The sequence below is a fragment of the Pistacia vera genome, unplaced genomic scaffold (assembly GCF_008641045.1).
Source record: "Pistacia vera cultivar Batoury unplaced genomic scaffold, PisVer_v2 Contig1103, whole genome shotgun sequence".
Classification (NCBI taxonomy): Eukaryota; Viridiplantae; Streptophyta; class Magnoliopsida; order Sapindales; family Anacardiaceae; genus Pistacia; species Pistacia vera.
In genome coordinates, this window is record NW_022195142.1 from 17,660 (window position 1) to 31,079 (window position 13,420).

General features: G+C 34.5%; 1 protein-coding gene and 1 pseudogene across 1 annotated transcript; one reads left to right on the top strand and one right to left on the bottom strand.

The window, feature by feature from the left end:
- The first annotated feature begins 2,341 nt into the window (after nt 1-2,341).
- Nucleotides 2,342-4,526, top strand: LOC116139663 (annotated as a pseudogene).
- A 5,165-nt stretch (nt 4,527-9,691) lies between these two features.
- Nucleotides 9,692-10,571, bottom strand: LOC116139733 (probable NAD(P)H dehydrogenase (quinone) FQR1-like 1). Its single transcript, XM_031425400.1, has 2 exons — nt 10,280-10,571; nt 9,692-10,186 (listed from the first exon to the last, which is right to left on the bottom strand). Exons 1-2 carry the CDS (start codon nt 10,504-10,506, stop codon nt 9,955-9,957), a joined length of 459 nt encoding a protein of 152 aa, XP_031281260.1. The 5' UTR covers nt 10,507-10,571; the 3' UTR covers nt 9,692-9,954.
- Between the last annotated feature and the right edge of the window lie 2,849 nt (nt 10,572-13,420).

Here is a 13,420-nt window from a genome sequence, read left to right on the forward strand (position 1 = left end):
ACGTACACCTCTATTAAATTATAATATATAAAAAAAAAAAAAATCTTCTCATGAAATTAGAAATATACACAGAAGGTGGGGATGAGTATTTATTTATTTAATTTATCTTAATTTTTTTGGGAGTGGTACGTTTCAAAATGGGTAGGGGGAATGATTAGAACGGAAGAAAAAAGGAGGAGAGCGTCGTTTTCAGGGCTCTGACTCTTAGGTGAACCGAATGGAGAGGGGAGGATGATGGGTCCTATGTGTCTTCGCACGCGGCACGCGCGCGTGGACCCCACGAGTTGACTTGTGTGCAAAAGTCTACTTCTAAGTATGACGCAATTTGACTTTCTTAGTCTTCTTTTAGTCTCCCCTTTGCCGCCTAATTCAACTCAATTAACCAAGTCAATTTCCATGTCTCCATCTTTTTTATTTATTTTATTTCTTGGTCAATTCTAATTGTAATTATTCAATAATTACTTTCTAATTTCATCTAAATTATGCAATTTTTCTAATTATTTTCTTTAAAAAATGCTTATTTAATTTTCTAATTTAAGCTATAATTATCCTAGCTGCTATACAACATAGATTTTCTACTGAGCATTCAATTTTTTTTTATTTGGGATTGTTTTTACAAAAAAAACATTTTTTAAAGCAATATTTGAAAAAAAATATATATATTTTGCAATGAAAAAATTTCAAACTCAACTATTCATAGTACAAACTCAACAGATTGAACTATTACAAGTCCATGGTCTTGGAAAAAAACCAAACAAAAAATTGGTAGTCTTGTCACAGAAATTCTAATTAGTTGCTTAAGTTGAAAAAATCCACAGAATTGAGGGTTTTCTCCAGTTGGTCATAATTCGTGTTCTTCTATCTTTAAACGGCATGATTTTTATTATGATTGCTTGAGTTTTTCAATTTGGTTTCTCTTAATTAGCTCCGAAGAGAAAAAAAATATTTTCTTTACGTATAAAAGAGGGAAACAATGCATGCATGTAAATTGTGGTTTATATTAATAAATATATAAAATAAAAGAATATGGCAGACAAATTAATCCCATCAGCAAAAATCAACCCCCATAGAAATTGTAAGATGAAAATAAAGTTATCTTGCCACCAGTTTAAATATCTGATAATCAAAATTCCATTATGACTTAATTAAGACACGAAAATTCAAGGGAAATATATGATTTTCACCTACCTTAGGCTCAGCAGAGAAACCGAGTCGAGTCATTCACCAACAAAATTTAATTTGCTTTTGGTGTCAACTTCTTGATTACGCTTTGCTCTAATTATTTGATTATGATGATTTATCCACAGAAATTTTACACTTACTTTCTTGTGGGTTTTTGTGCTGATGACCAATTGAATGCCAAGTGTGAAACCACCTCATCGTGTGTGTATGTATATATATCTATGGGAGAAATAATTAACAATTGAGATGTATTTTTAGATGTCTTGAGTTTGAGTTCTTAGGTGATCGGTGATTCGATAAGGACTCTTGGCTGTATACTAAAAGGTCTTGAGTTTGAGTCTCTCTTTGGTTGCTAATAGAAATTATCACTAAAGCTCTATCTGGACATATTTTAGGGTCTCAAAGATTAGTTGATGTATGCATAAACTGATCCGAACACCCTCGTAAAATAAAAAAATAAAAATCTAACAGTTATATGATCTTATTAAGATGGGAATATCCAACCTTTGATTATTATTAAGCTATTGTGAATGAAGAGATAATTATAAGAGAAAGCTAATATAAGTAATTTCATAGCTACAGATCGTAATCGTAAAGTTGTTAAAAAAGTGGTAAAGTTAGAATGAATATTGAGTAGATATCGCTCCTCTTTCGTAAAAAGAACAAAGTGAGATGGGCTGCGATCTGATAAACAAAACAAAATTGTTCATTGAGTTTCTGGGAAAAAACTCTTCTGCATCATTGGGCAATGGGCTCCATGTGCCTGTGGGACGCCAGTTTTGGCATCAACTTATTTGGCAAAGCAAACACCATTTGTCTATTAAAGTAATGAAGCCAAATAAGAAAAAACACAATCAATAATAATCATATAATGAATATTTTCTCTTTTTCAATGTTAAATACTGGGAGAACTAAATTTTTGGTGTATAGATAATAATAATAAATAAAAAGAGCCCATTTGGAAAGAAAATAAAAACATAATCCTGACCTTTTGGCATTTAAATAAAAAAAAAAAAGAAATTGAAAGTGAATGAGGTTTCTCTTTGTCTAATCACACCCTGAATGTCACCACATTCCGGTTAGTTCATTCACTTGAACAGTAACCTGAAACAGTTGTTGAAGCTTTGTATATATAATATACTATATATATTTTCGTAATATGCAGCGAATCGTCTCTCACATTTTATGTAACCTTGAAACCTCCAAGAAACCAAAGCAAGAAGCTCAGTAATCTCAAACAAATTAAAACCAAAACAATCTTCCAAATAGAAACCATCAAGCAAGCCATGGCAGACATTCAATACAACTACTAACTGGTGGGATTCTTCAAGAACCCTTTTGATACATGGATCTTCTTCTTCGTCTTCAGTCTCAATAGCTTGGGAGCTTCGGATGGCCAACTGAAATGGTGGATATCAAAGCTAGAACCTCTATAATTCTTCCGTTTCGGTTTCCGTAGTTCCGTGGTCTTTCAAGACACCCAAAAGCTGCAACAACCCCCTCAAGATTCTACTTCCCCCGGTGCCGACTTGCATATGATGGGTTTAGGCCTCTCTTCACCACCATGGAGTGGAACCAAACGCTACTGTAAGATACAAAATGATTGTGGACTTGTATTTTATTCTTTTTGTTGTGTTTAATGGAAGCTTTGTGGCCTCATGTTTGAGAGAAGGTATTGAATTATGTTTAACTTTTTTATTGGTTTCTTTCCCTTTCATTTTTCAGTCGGGGTGATAATCTGAGAATAGTTTTCGCTCCATGCTTCAAGAGACTTGAATTCGAGTGCAAATTATCAGCAAGAAACCGGGATGGGATCGACTCAGTTCATTGGAGATCAGAGAAATTATTTTCCGGGTGAGTGGAGATTCATCATTGACGGAGTTCAAGCAATCAACAGAGGCTTTTCATTAGATCAACCTCGTTTAGTCCTCTGGCGGGAGCTCCAGTGACAGCACCGTCACATGTCAAGGTTTGCCGTCAACTTTCCAAATGGATTCATCGGCTTTGTACGGTAGTCCTTCAACTATTTTACAAGGAATATTAGGCGCGCCAGAGAATATATAATCAGCCACACCAATCTTCCATGATTATCATACGGCGGCGCAAGTAGCTATGCCATGAACACAAATCAAGAGCTACTTCCTTCATGGTCCAAAGTTCCTCAATTCTTGAGAACTTCACCACCAAACACCGCCGCAACACAGCCACTACACTTCTCCAATAACGCTCCATTCTGGAACGCTCCGCCGCTTCCATGAACGACGTTCGATCCTCAGGCTTTTTCCCAACGTTGCAAACACCATATGCAACACAAAACTACGAGGAAAAGCCCAAGGTGATTAATCAGTATCAACCATACGCATGATTTCTTTTTCTTCTCTTCTTAAGATTCATTCATGATTAGGGTTTCGAGACTATTTGATTAACATTTTATTCTTTGGTTAATTATGTTCAATGCCATATCTGAAGTGCGGGAGTCAAACACAGTGGTGAAGAAATAACAGTGGAAGCGAAGCTGCATCGAAGAGGCCTCGAAACGAAACGGCGTCCCCTATGCCGGCTTTTAAGGTATTGAATTTTAATTATTAGTTGTAAATTAAACTTTTCTTGATTTGAGATTGAAAGAAGAACTTTTAAGCTTTAAAATGGATTTATATAGGAAAAGACATAGATGAATCAGTAGCTTTGTTCTTTAGGTGAGGAAAGAGAAGATGGGGGACAGAATCACTGCACTCCAACAATTGGTTTCACCTTTCGGAAAGGTAAATTATTGGTTTCTGATGATGTTAAATTTTTTTTTTTTTTTATCTTCTTTAATTCTGATGCTGAATTCACGAAAGATTCCTAATTTTTATAATCTCCTACTTGTATTGTATATACATTTGGTCAGACTGATACTGCCTCAGTGCTATCCGAAGCCATTGAATCATCAAGTTCCTCCATGACAAGTCAGTGTAAGTTCCATTAAAGCTTTGTCATTTTCATAATGAATAATAATACTAATATGATATCATGATGACTTAACCATTCGGTATAAATTATTTCAGGTTTTAAGTACTCCATACATGAAAAATGGAGCTCCCAATCTTCAACACCAAGAGGTATCTTTCTGTTAGTTTTCCCAAAATTAAAGCTTTAACATAATCATAGTTCTTTCAAATTAATGATCATAATATATGTCTTTTCTTGATCTGATTCAAATTCTGAGAAGTCTAAGGACAATAGGACCGAAACAAGATCTTCGAAGCCGGGGACTGTGTTTAGTACCAGTTTCAAGTACTTCCCAGTGACACATGAGACCAAGTTGATTTTTGGACACCGACATTTGAGGAACATTCAGATAGAGGAAGAAGATTTGGTTGGAGAAAAATTTTCTCATCAGCATGTAAACATCTTTGACAAGTTTAACCCTAGCCAAGCCAAGCCAGAATGGGAGTTTGAATGAAGAATTGAAGAAGAAAAAGCAAGGAAGCAAGAACAGACTGATCTTCTGATGAAAACTGTAGAAAGAAATCTGTAAAAAAAAAAAAAAAAAAAAAAAAAAAAAAAAAAAAAAAGATTGATCCCTCAAAGTGAAAATGCCATTGTTGGGGAACTTCAAGCAAAATGATGTAAGTTTGCCCAATATTTGGGAGGAATGGGAGGCATATGAATTGTTGTAATAATTGAGAATTATGATGATTTTAAAGGTTGGTTATAGGGGGGGTTCTATTTTAGGAAAAAGAAAGTTGTTAAGAGAGATAGATTTTCTGATAAATTTGTTGTAGCATTATCATCAAGGTTAAATATAAATTAATTAAGAACATTCTTGAAAAGAGGTGCATTGGCAATAGGGTAGCCAGGTAGCTTTTGTTTAAGAAAACCTTCAACTAGTTGAAGGGGAAGAGGGGAAGGAATAATTGAATTCCAGAATAGCAGTGAGTGTGGGATGAGACTGATTGGAAATTTCACTTTGATTTGTTTATGTGTTTGGAATATATGTTAGTGGGAAGTCAGAAGGTGACCCACTTCACTCCTTTCAGGTTTTATTATTAAAATTTTTAACATCAGAAAAAATAATGAATGTGCAGATGCTATCACAATATGCTTTTGTGCTTTTCATCCAATGCACACCACCTTCCATTGGAGTTAAGATACGCCAACCTCTCGCTCTCTCTCTCTCTTGGTAATCGGAGTGTTCGGACCAGCTTGTATGCACCTCAACTAATTTTATGGTTCATTGAACACCCTATAAGCTCAAAAGACCATATAAATTATAATGTTATTGTGGTAAGTAACCCTAATAAAGTTTGAACTCAGAAACTCAAGGAAGTAAATAAAACTCCTTGACTGCAGGACAACCCCTTGGAGTTCTCTCGCTCTTTTTCATCTTTTAACATCTTGTTATCCATACATAAATATATTATCTTCATCTTCTCTGTATTTTTGTTTCAGTGGACTTGTCAAAACCATTCACACATATTTATATGGTCCTCATTTTATCATCATCATCATCATCACATCTCCTATATATATATATAACTTTGATGTGTTTTTGAATTCACACTTTATAGAGCTATGAAATATTATATATATGACTAAAGTAGTAGTAGGTGAAATTATTCTTGATGTTGAATATGAAAATATCAGTACTATAAACCATTTATATCAATCGCTATTATTTATTTTGTTTTTTTTTTCCTCAAATTTAATAATCTTATGTGGTATTATATGTGTTCCGACGCTAATTTTATGTTTTTTCATGTAAAGTTTGCATCAGAAATACACTATTTTTATGTTTTCTGATGCAAGTTTTGTCTCTGAAACACGCAATTTTTAATACGAATGATGATAAGAGATTTTTAATTAAATTATTAATATAAAATGAATCTCACCATTATTGTTTTTTTCTGTAATATTTTGAATGAAATAGTAATAATATTCTTTTAAGATTATTAATTTTCAACATATAAATCATCTGAAAATTGGTGTTTTGAAGATGACATATATATATTCTTTGGGTAATTAATATTAAAAAGAAAAGAGTAAGTTAATTTAAAAAAAGTGTGAGTGAGTGTGAAGACTAATTCAAGAATATTCCCATAAAGTGAAATTAAAGGGAAGGCATCTGAAGGAAGAAATAAAAAGCTTAATATATATAAGCACACTAATGATGAAGCTATCAAAAAGAAAGAACAAAAATAAAAAAGCAAAAGATCTTTCTTCTCAAATCTACTTCATTATTATTTAGCATCTCTTCTTGCTCCCACTTTCTCTCCTTCTTATCACTTTTCATTTGCACCCTTTTTTTTTTTTTTTTAATAACCAAGGGTGTTCGAGCCAGTTTACGCGTATTTCAACTAATCTCTCGAGATCTTAAAACTATTGACTAGATAAGAGTTTCAGTGGTCACCCTTATTAGCACTCGAAATCAAAACCTCTTGAGTAATACACTCATTGCCTCAAAACTTGTGTTTCAATAACAAACCCTTATTTCTTGCAACAAAATCTTTCATCATTTTTTATTCTACTCTAGTCTTCTGCTATTCCTTGTGACTTTAAGATGACAAAAGCTTGTTACTCTTCAAACTTTAGTTATGTTTTTCTTTGTACATTGGTTCCAAGATGAGTTTCAATACTATTGTTGGGAAGCACTTTTTACCAAAGTAATTGACGGTCAATTTGGCTTAGCTAATTAATTTCCCATTGAAAAAGCACTTCTTCTGCCCAACACCATTATTGAAGAATGGTGTGTAAAATGCGATATCAGTCAATCATGTGCTTCACATTGAAGTCTTCACTCAGGAGAAGAAAGAAAAATTCAACTCAAATTTTCCTAGAAAAAATCATAGCACGAGAAAAATATTCCCATTTCAGGATTTATGAGAGAATTAAATATTTTGGTGTGATAGGTGCATGGGTAGGTGCTTCTTAATTCTTAGCCCATGATTAATTTGAGAGTAAACGATATATTCCCACCCAAGGTTTGATGAAATCCCAAGTTAGTACCATTGGTTCTATTTATTCTAGATTTTTACCCTTAAAGTAACAATGTTATGAATTTTTAGGGTTTAGAGGGTACAATTATCATAATGCTCTTAACCCTAAATTAATAAATTATGTTTTAACCTCTAAATTAGTAGAATTACAAAACTTACCATTTTATTTTTAAATTATATCAAAAACACCCTCGTCGAAAACAGCCCGATCTGGGCTGTTTTCGACGACGTCGAACCCCCTGGGCACCTCCATCACCTTCCCCGTAGTCCGTCGTCCAAAACCCCTCTGGTTCCCGACTCATTTGCCCCTCCAATCACCGGCACCGTTAGGCTTAGGGTTTCGGTGTTCTTCACCGGATTCCGATGGTGAAAATCCAATTGGACACCACCAATGCAACCACCGTCCCCAAATCTATAAAACCCTATGTCCCTAGAAACCGTTTCGTCGTCATTTGCCGGCCGAGAGTTCGTGTTCATCGGATGTTTTTCGTTGCCGTGACCTGAGATTGGCGAGTGATGAGGGGTTGTAAATGGTACGGTTTTGTAGAGGGGAGGATGAAGGTTCAAATGGTGGTGACAAGGGTGATTTTGGGTGGAAGAATCGCTGGAAAAGAGCGAAAAACATCGGAAACGACGACTGCTAATGTGCACCGGAGGACTGTTAGAGGCGATGGTTTGCTAATGTGCGCCGCCCATGTAAAATGACCAATTTACCCCTTTACCGTTATATCAAACATTTTTCCGTCACTTTAAGGGTGGGAATATGAAATAAATGAAATCAATGGTACTAACTTGGGATTTCGTCAAACCTTGGGTGGGAATATGTCATTTACTCTTAATTTGATTTGTTTTGTTTTGTTTCATTGGAAGGTACTATTTTGTCTTTAATTTTGTTGATTCTAAGAAAACGACCTTAATAAATTTGATCACCTTCAAAGCTGTCAAGTCTAATCTAAATCCAATCTAATCATTTTTTGTCACTTAGTTTTGAAGCATATAAACATGATTGAGTGAATGTCTCAAGAAAAATAAAGAAAGCTAATACTCGCTTGTAAGAATAAAATTAATTATTATCAAAGATATTGTAATTAATGACATTAAAATTTCATTGCCCTATCTGTTTTCTTCTTCTGCAATCCAATGGAGAATTCAAGATTTATTATGGTTATGAATAATCAAGATTTATAGTTATTAACTACCTTTAGTTGACCGAATGGTTTGATAGTTTAAGTCCTTCTTCGGTTGTTAATAAGAGTAGTTATTGAAGTTTTTACCTTACCGGTAATTTCAGACAGTGTTTTAAAACCTGGCCCTATCCAACCGGTTTAACCAAGACTCGGGAGCTTCATTAGGCCGAGTTAACAATTTCACTATTCACCAAAAATCCTAGAATTTGAGATGATGATTGACAAACAATTGAAGGTTGGAATGTTGGAGCTTTTGAAGAAAAAAGCACCGTTGAGTGCAATGGTAACGACATAGTTGATTTTCGGTGAGTGAATTGACCGGAAATTGAAAAAAACCAACGACAGCAATAGCCAGCTTTTGTTGGTGATTAGTGAGGCTAACGGGGGTGGGGTGAGATGGGTTTTGGTAGGGAGGAAGAAGGGAGTATTATTGGGGTGATGAGGAGGGTTTTTCGACACCGACGTCTGTGAGATTTGGCTTGGAATGTCGATGTCGGTGTTAGTGAGATTTGGCCAAAATCGAACCAATTTCGACCAGATCTTGAATAGATTTTCTAGGGAATGGGCTTAAGGGATGATTGGGATTGCATTTGGGGTGTCGTCGCAACCAACTAGTCATGGACCGATTTGTATTTGTGGCGTGTTTGCTAAATTTTAAACCTGTAGGACTTACTTGTAATTTTTAGGGGTGTATTTATTAAATTTTAAAAGTTTTGTCATCCAGTTTGACAAGCCAGTCAACCTCGGACCCCACAACTTTATTGGGTTTCACCCTGAGGTTGTTATTAAAAAATTTAAGGTCCCGAAAGATTATTTGAGGTACGTGTAAGTCGACATGAACACCCCTTGTCATAAAAAAGAGAAAAAAAAAAATTTGTAATTATTTAAATGAAAACTATAATGGAAAGGTGCTCGACTCTTGTCCATTATTAGAATCCTCGCCTAATTGAAGCTCAAAAGTTTGAACATACGGTAGAGAGAATTGGTGTACTATTTTCGAAAAAAAAGTACATAATTGAATAGTTTCACACGGAACATGTTGTGCTGAAATTAAGCCTCAAAAATTTCTTTTTCAGAGAGAAAAGGTGAATAAAAGTTTGACATTTTAGATTTGACTAATACAGAACCCAAGATCACATGTTGAAACTTGAAAGTGGTGTTTGGAATATTTAGTACAAGGGGGTTGATTTTAAGGGAATATATATAACAACGAAAAGTAACACATACCTGATGTTAGGTGCCTGTCAATTAATACAATCTCTCATATCTTGATATACACACCATAAATATTTTACTTGTTTTTAGGTTTGATCTGGCAAATTCCAATTGATTATAGATTCTACATAAACAAAAGACATTTGCAATTCCTCACACTAATAATAATATTTCGTCTTAAATTACGAATACAAAGCAACCTGAAACAACTTTACCATTGAGAAAAAACAACTGTATGTATAACACGCGTACAAATCATATACGAAAAAAAGCGGGAATTATTGTTTGCAAACCTTAAGAGATATAGGAAATACAAATTCTAAATGTGAAAAGAATGGAAGAAAGGCCATGTAATGTAAATGTGTTTATGGTAATTGGTATATAATCCAAATTTAAGCACTTCCCTTGAGCTTTTTTGTGATGTTGGCAATGTACTTCCCCTGGTGGAAAGCTTGCTCCAATTCCAGCTCAGTTGGCTGTCTCGAGCCATCCCCAGCATAAGTTCCAGCACCATAGGGACTTCCACCCTTGATCTTCTCCATCTCGAACATACCTGCGCCAAATGTGTATCCGATGGGAACGAATATCATCCCATGGTGAACAAGCTGAGTGATTGCGGTCAACCTGTAAAAAGAATTTAATAGTTAGTTTTCCTTCCTTGTTTTGAAGGAGTTTTAGTAATTTCAGTTAAAACTTAACCATGATATAGGAACTTACGCTGTAGTCTCTTGTCCACCACCTTGTGACCCGGTGCTATAGAAGATCCCGGCAGGTTTTCCTGCAAGTTGTTGGGTTCTCCAGAGACCACCAGTTGCATCCATAAATGCCTTAAATTGAGCAGCCATCATACCAAATCTTGTTGGGAAGCCAAAAACAAACCCGTCAGCCTCAGCAAGTTCTTGGGCTGTAATGATTGGTACATCGCTCTTTGGTGGTGCACTCATCTTGCCGAGCACCTCCTCTGGCAGCGTTTCAGCAACCTATTCCACATGCCCACTAAAATCAGTCTGGGTATCTATAACAACTTCTATAATGCAGAATAAGGAATTCATGAAAGTATCTTTACTTTTAATAAACTGTTAATGCACAGCCACTAGATTTTACAGTTTGATTTAAACAAGAGAGCAGAAGAAAATCATAACATATTGGCAATCAAATTAACTGAGAACTTTAATGAAGAATGAATATGAATGGGTGACATGGTACAAAATTCAGCCAATCAAGAAAAACATAAACAGTAAGCATATCCAAGGTAAAGGCTATTAATTTAGATAAAACATGATGGAAAAACCAAAAGTAACAGCAAATATACGGTCCATCATTATGTATAAGAAATAAGAGCTAAACAGCTGAGATGCATGATTGGGAAAGCCACGCAATAACTCACAAATGATACACCGAGGTATACTAAGAGAGCATGAGGGAAGATAAATGAAATGATAGGTGTCAGAAAAAACAAGCTTACAGCCTCATGGAAACATACTTATAAACAAAAGCAGCTAACTAGGCAAGACCCTGTCATTGACCCAAAATACCTGATTTTGAGCATGGAAGACAACCATGGTTGGCCTACCATCTAAACAATATACCACCTTAAACAACTTTTTCTTGGTGAGAAGGAAGCCTGATTCGAAATCTAAATCATATATTATGTAGGCCCCTTTATTTTTTTTGCAAAAGTGAATGCCTCTTCTCTAAATTTGTTGCTTGCAATGAGTTAAAACAATACTATTACCCAGCAAAACTAAACATGCAGTAAACTTGCAGTTTATTAAATAAAATAGAAGTGTGCTCAAATAAAGCAATGCTATTTTTCCTGCATATTGGGCTTCAAACCCTTCAACAGTAATGACGCACCTTTCTTTATCTCTTCTGCAAGTTTCTCTACGTGTCCATACATGGATAGTACCTGTAATAGAAACAAGAAATTTTAATCAAAAGACTCAATTTACTAGTAACTTGTAAAGCAGCATAGACGATGATCTAGAACTGAGAAAATGCAGTGGCATATAATAATATTAAATGACTGTACAACAATATATTTTACAAATCATACCACTGTATAGAACAGAGGAAAACAGTAAACATTATTTACTGGAAATTCATTTTACTAAATATCACCACAAAATATGTAATATGAATTCTTTTACGTAATCAGAAAACAGTTAATATGTACACACGTACAAATACATATTCACCATTTTAGTTGGCCATTGTTGCCCAGAACTATAAAACTATGACCAACTAGAGTTAAGGTCAATTACCATGGCAACACACACATATGTCAACCATCATCTAACTTGTGAAATTCAGAGTCAAACAGGTGATGTTACAAATGGGTGGAAGGGATGACTGAAAACATAAACTATACTGGGCCTATAGATTACTCATCCATTTTCATACGGTTTTGACACACAAATAAAACTATTTCAACATTTTTCTATCAAAATGATTAGTTAGGTTCCTGCTTACAAACAACACGATATCACAGACACAATTTTATAGGATAATGCCAAGTGCCTACTAGAAGCTAATGAGAGCTATAAGCCAAGTCCGACTAGAAGCTAATGAAGCTCTAATCTATGGCATCAGCAAAATCATGCTTTCAGCTACATGAAACAACTGAAAAAAAGAGCAAATTATTACCCAGCCAATCACTTAAGAAAGCTACAATTAAGAGTCTAAACAGTGGAACTGAATTAGGTAAAGAAACGAGTTCAGGTTTCAAATTTATCTAATTCTCAAACACTTCCTGAATCCCAACACATATGACATTTTCTGAACGAAAAAAGTAAATTCCCATATCCTTGTAAGTTTAGTTTATAGAATTCACAGGGATTCTAAATGAGCATTCTGTACAACACAGCAAACAAAAATAATCCACAAAGAGAATACGATCATAATTACCTGCTTCATTAATCACAATAACTTTACTTTTCAAACCAATCTACCTAATTCAGAACGAGATTCCCTATAATTCGTCTGTATGATACAAAATAAACTTCATGTCCATCCAATTCAATTCCATCATACCAAACACAGCTCGTTCTATATTCGACACAAAATTGGCATTATAGTTAAATTGAATATAGTTCATAATTTTCTTCTCCAAAATGCAATCTTAAAAACGAACTTCACAACCTTCAAATCACTTATTATACCTTATCACCCTCAAATGGCAATCATTTCACGCTTCCTCAGCTGAAATGTTACTCTCAATATTTTCAATTCATAACAATACGCCTCTTTCATAAACCGAAGTAAATTTCAAGAACTACAATTACAAATTCTAAAAGGCTAATCCGATCAAATGATTCACCGTAAAATCTAAACTAAAGCACACTAATCACACAGAAGGAAGTTAACAAACTCAACAAAATTGAAAGCAGAAACAGATCCAGAACTTAACGTCGTAAATTCCTAAGCAGAAACGAACGATCAGCAACAAAACGAAGATTAAATCACAGAAAACAAGAGAGAAATACGTACACAATATACACTTTGACGGCCCATTTGTAATAAGTCTTTAACAAGTCCACTGAGTTCCCTTTTTTTCCCCTATCTGAGTCTGAATTGAGATTTTCAACGATTGAAAATGAAGACGCTGGAGTCGTATTTATGGTTGCATATGAAGAGATCAAAAAAGTTAATGACCAGATTAGTCGCGTAATTGGTGGTCCCAAACGACTGCGTTTAAATTTTTTAGATTAAAATAAATGATTAATGATATATGTTTTGTCACGCTCATCATCTCATGGTCTTGAAACTAATCCTCTAAGAAGTTAATTTTAATTCTTTATTTTATTTTATATATATTAATTAGTATTTGCTTATTTTAAGGAATATTAATTTTCCCCC

What these genes read in the sequence shown, in the direction of transcription:
- LOC116139733 (XM_031425400.1), bottom strand. Translation starts at nt 10,506, where the DNA reads ATGAGTGCACCACCAAAGAGCGATGTACCAATCATTACAGCCCAAGAA. An exon ending in GGTGGACAAGAGACTACAGC is followed by an intron (nt 10,187 to 10,279) that starts GTAAGTTCCTAT and finishes TTCTTTTTACAG; the next exon opens with GTTGACCGCAATCACTCAGC.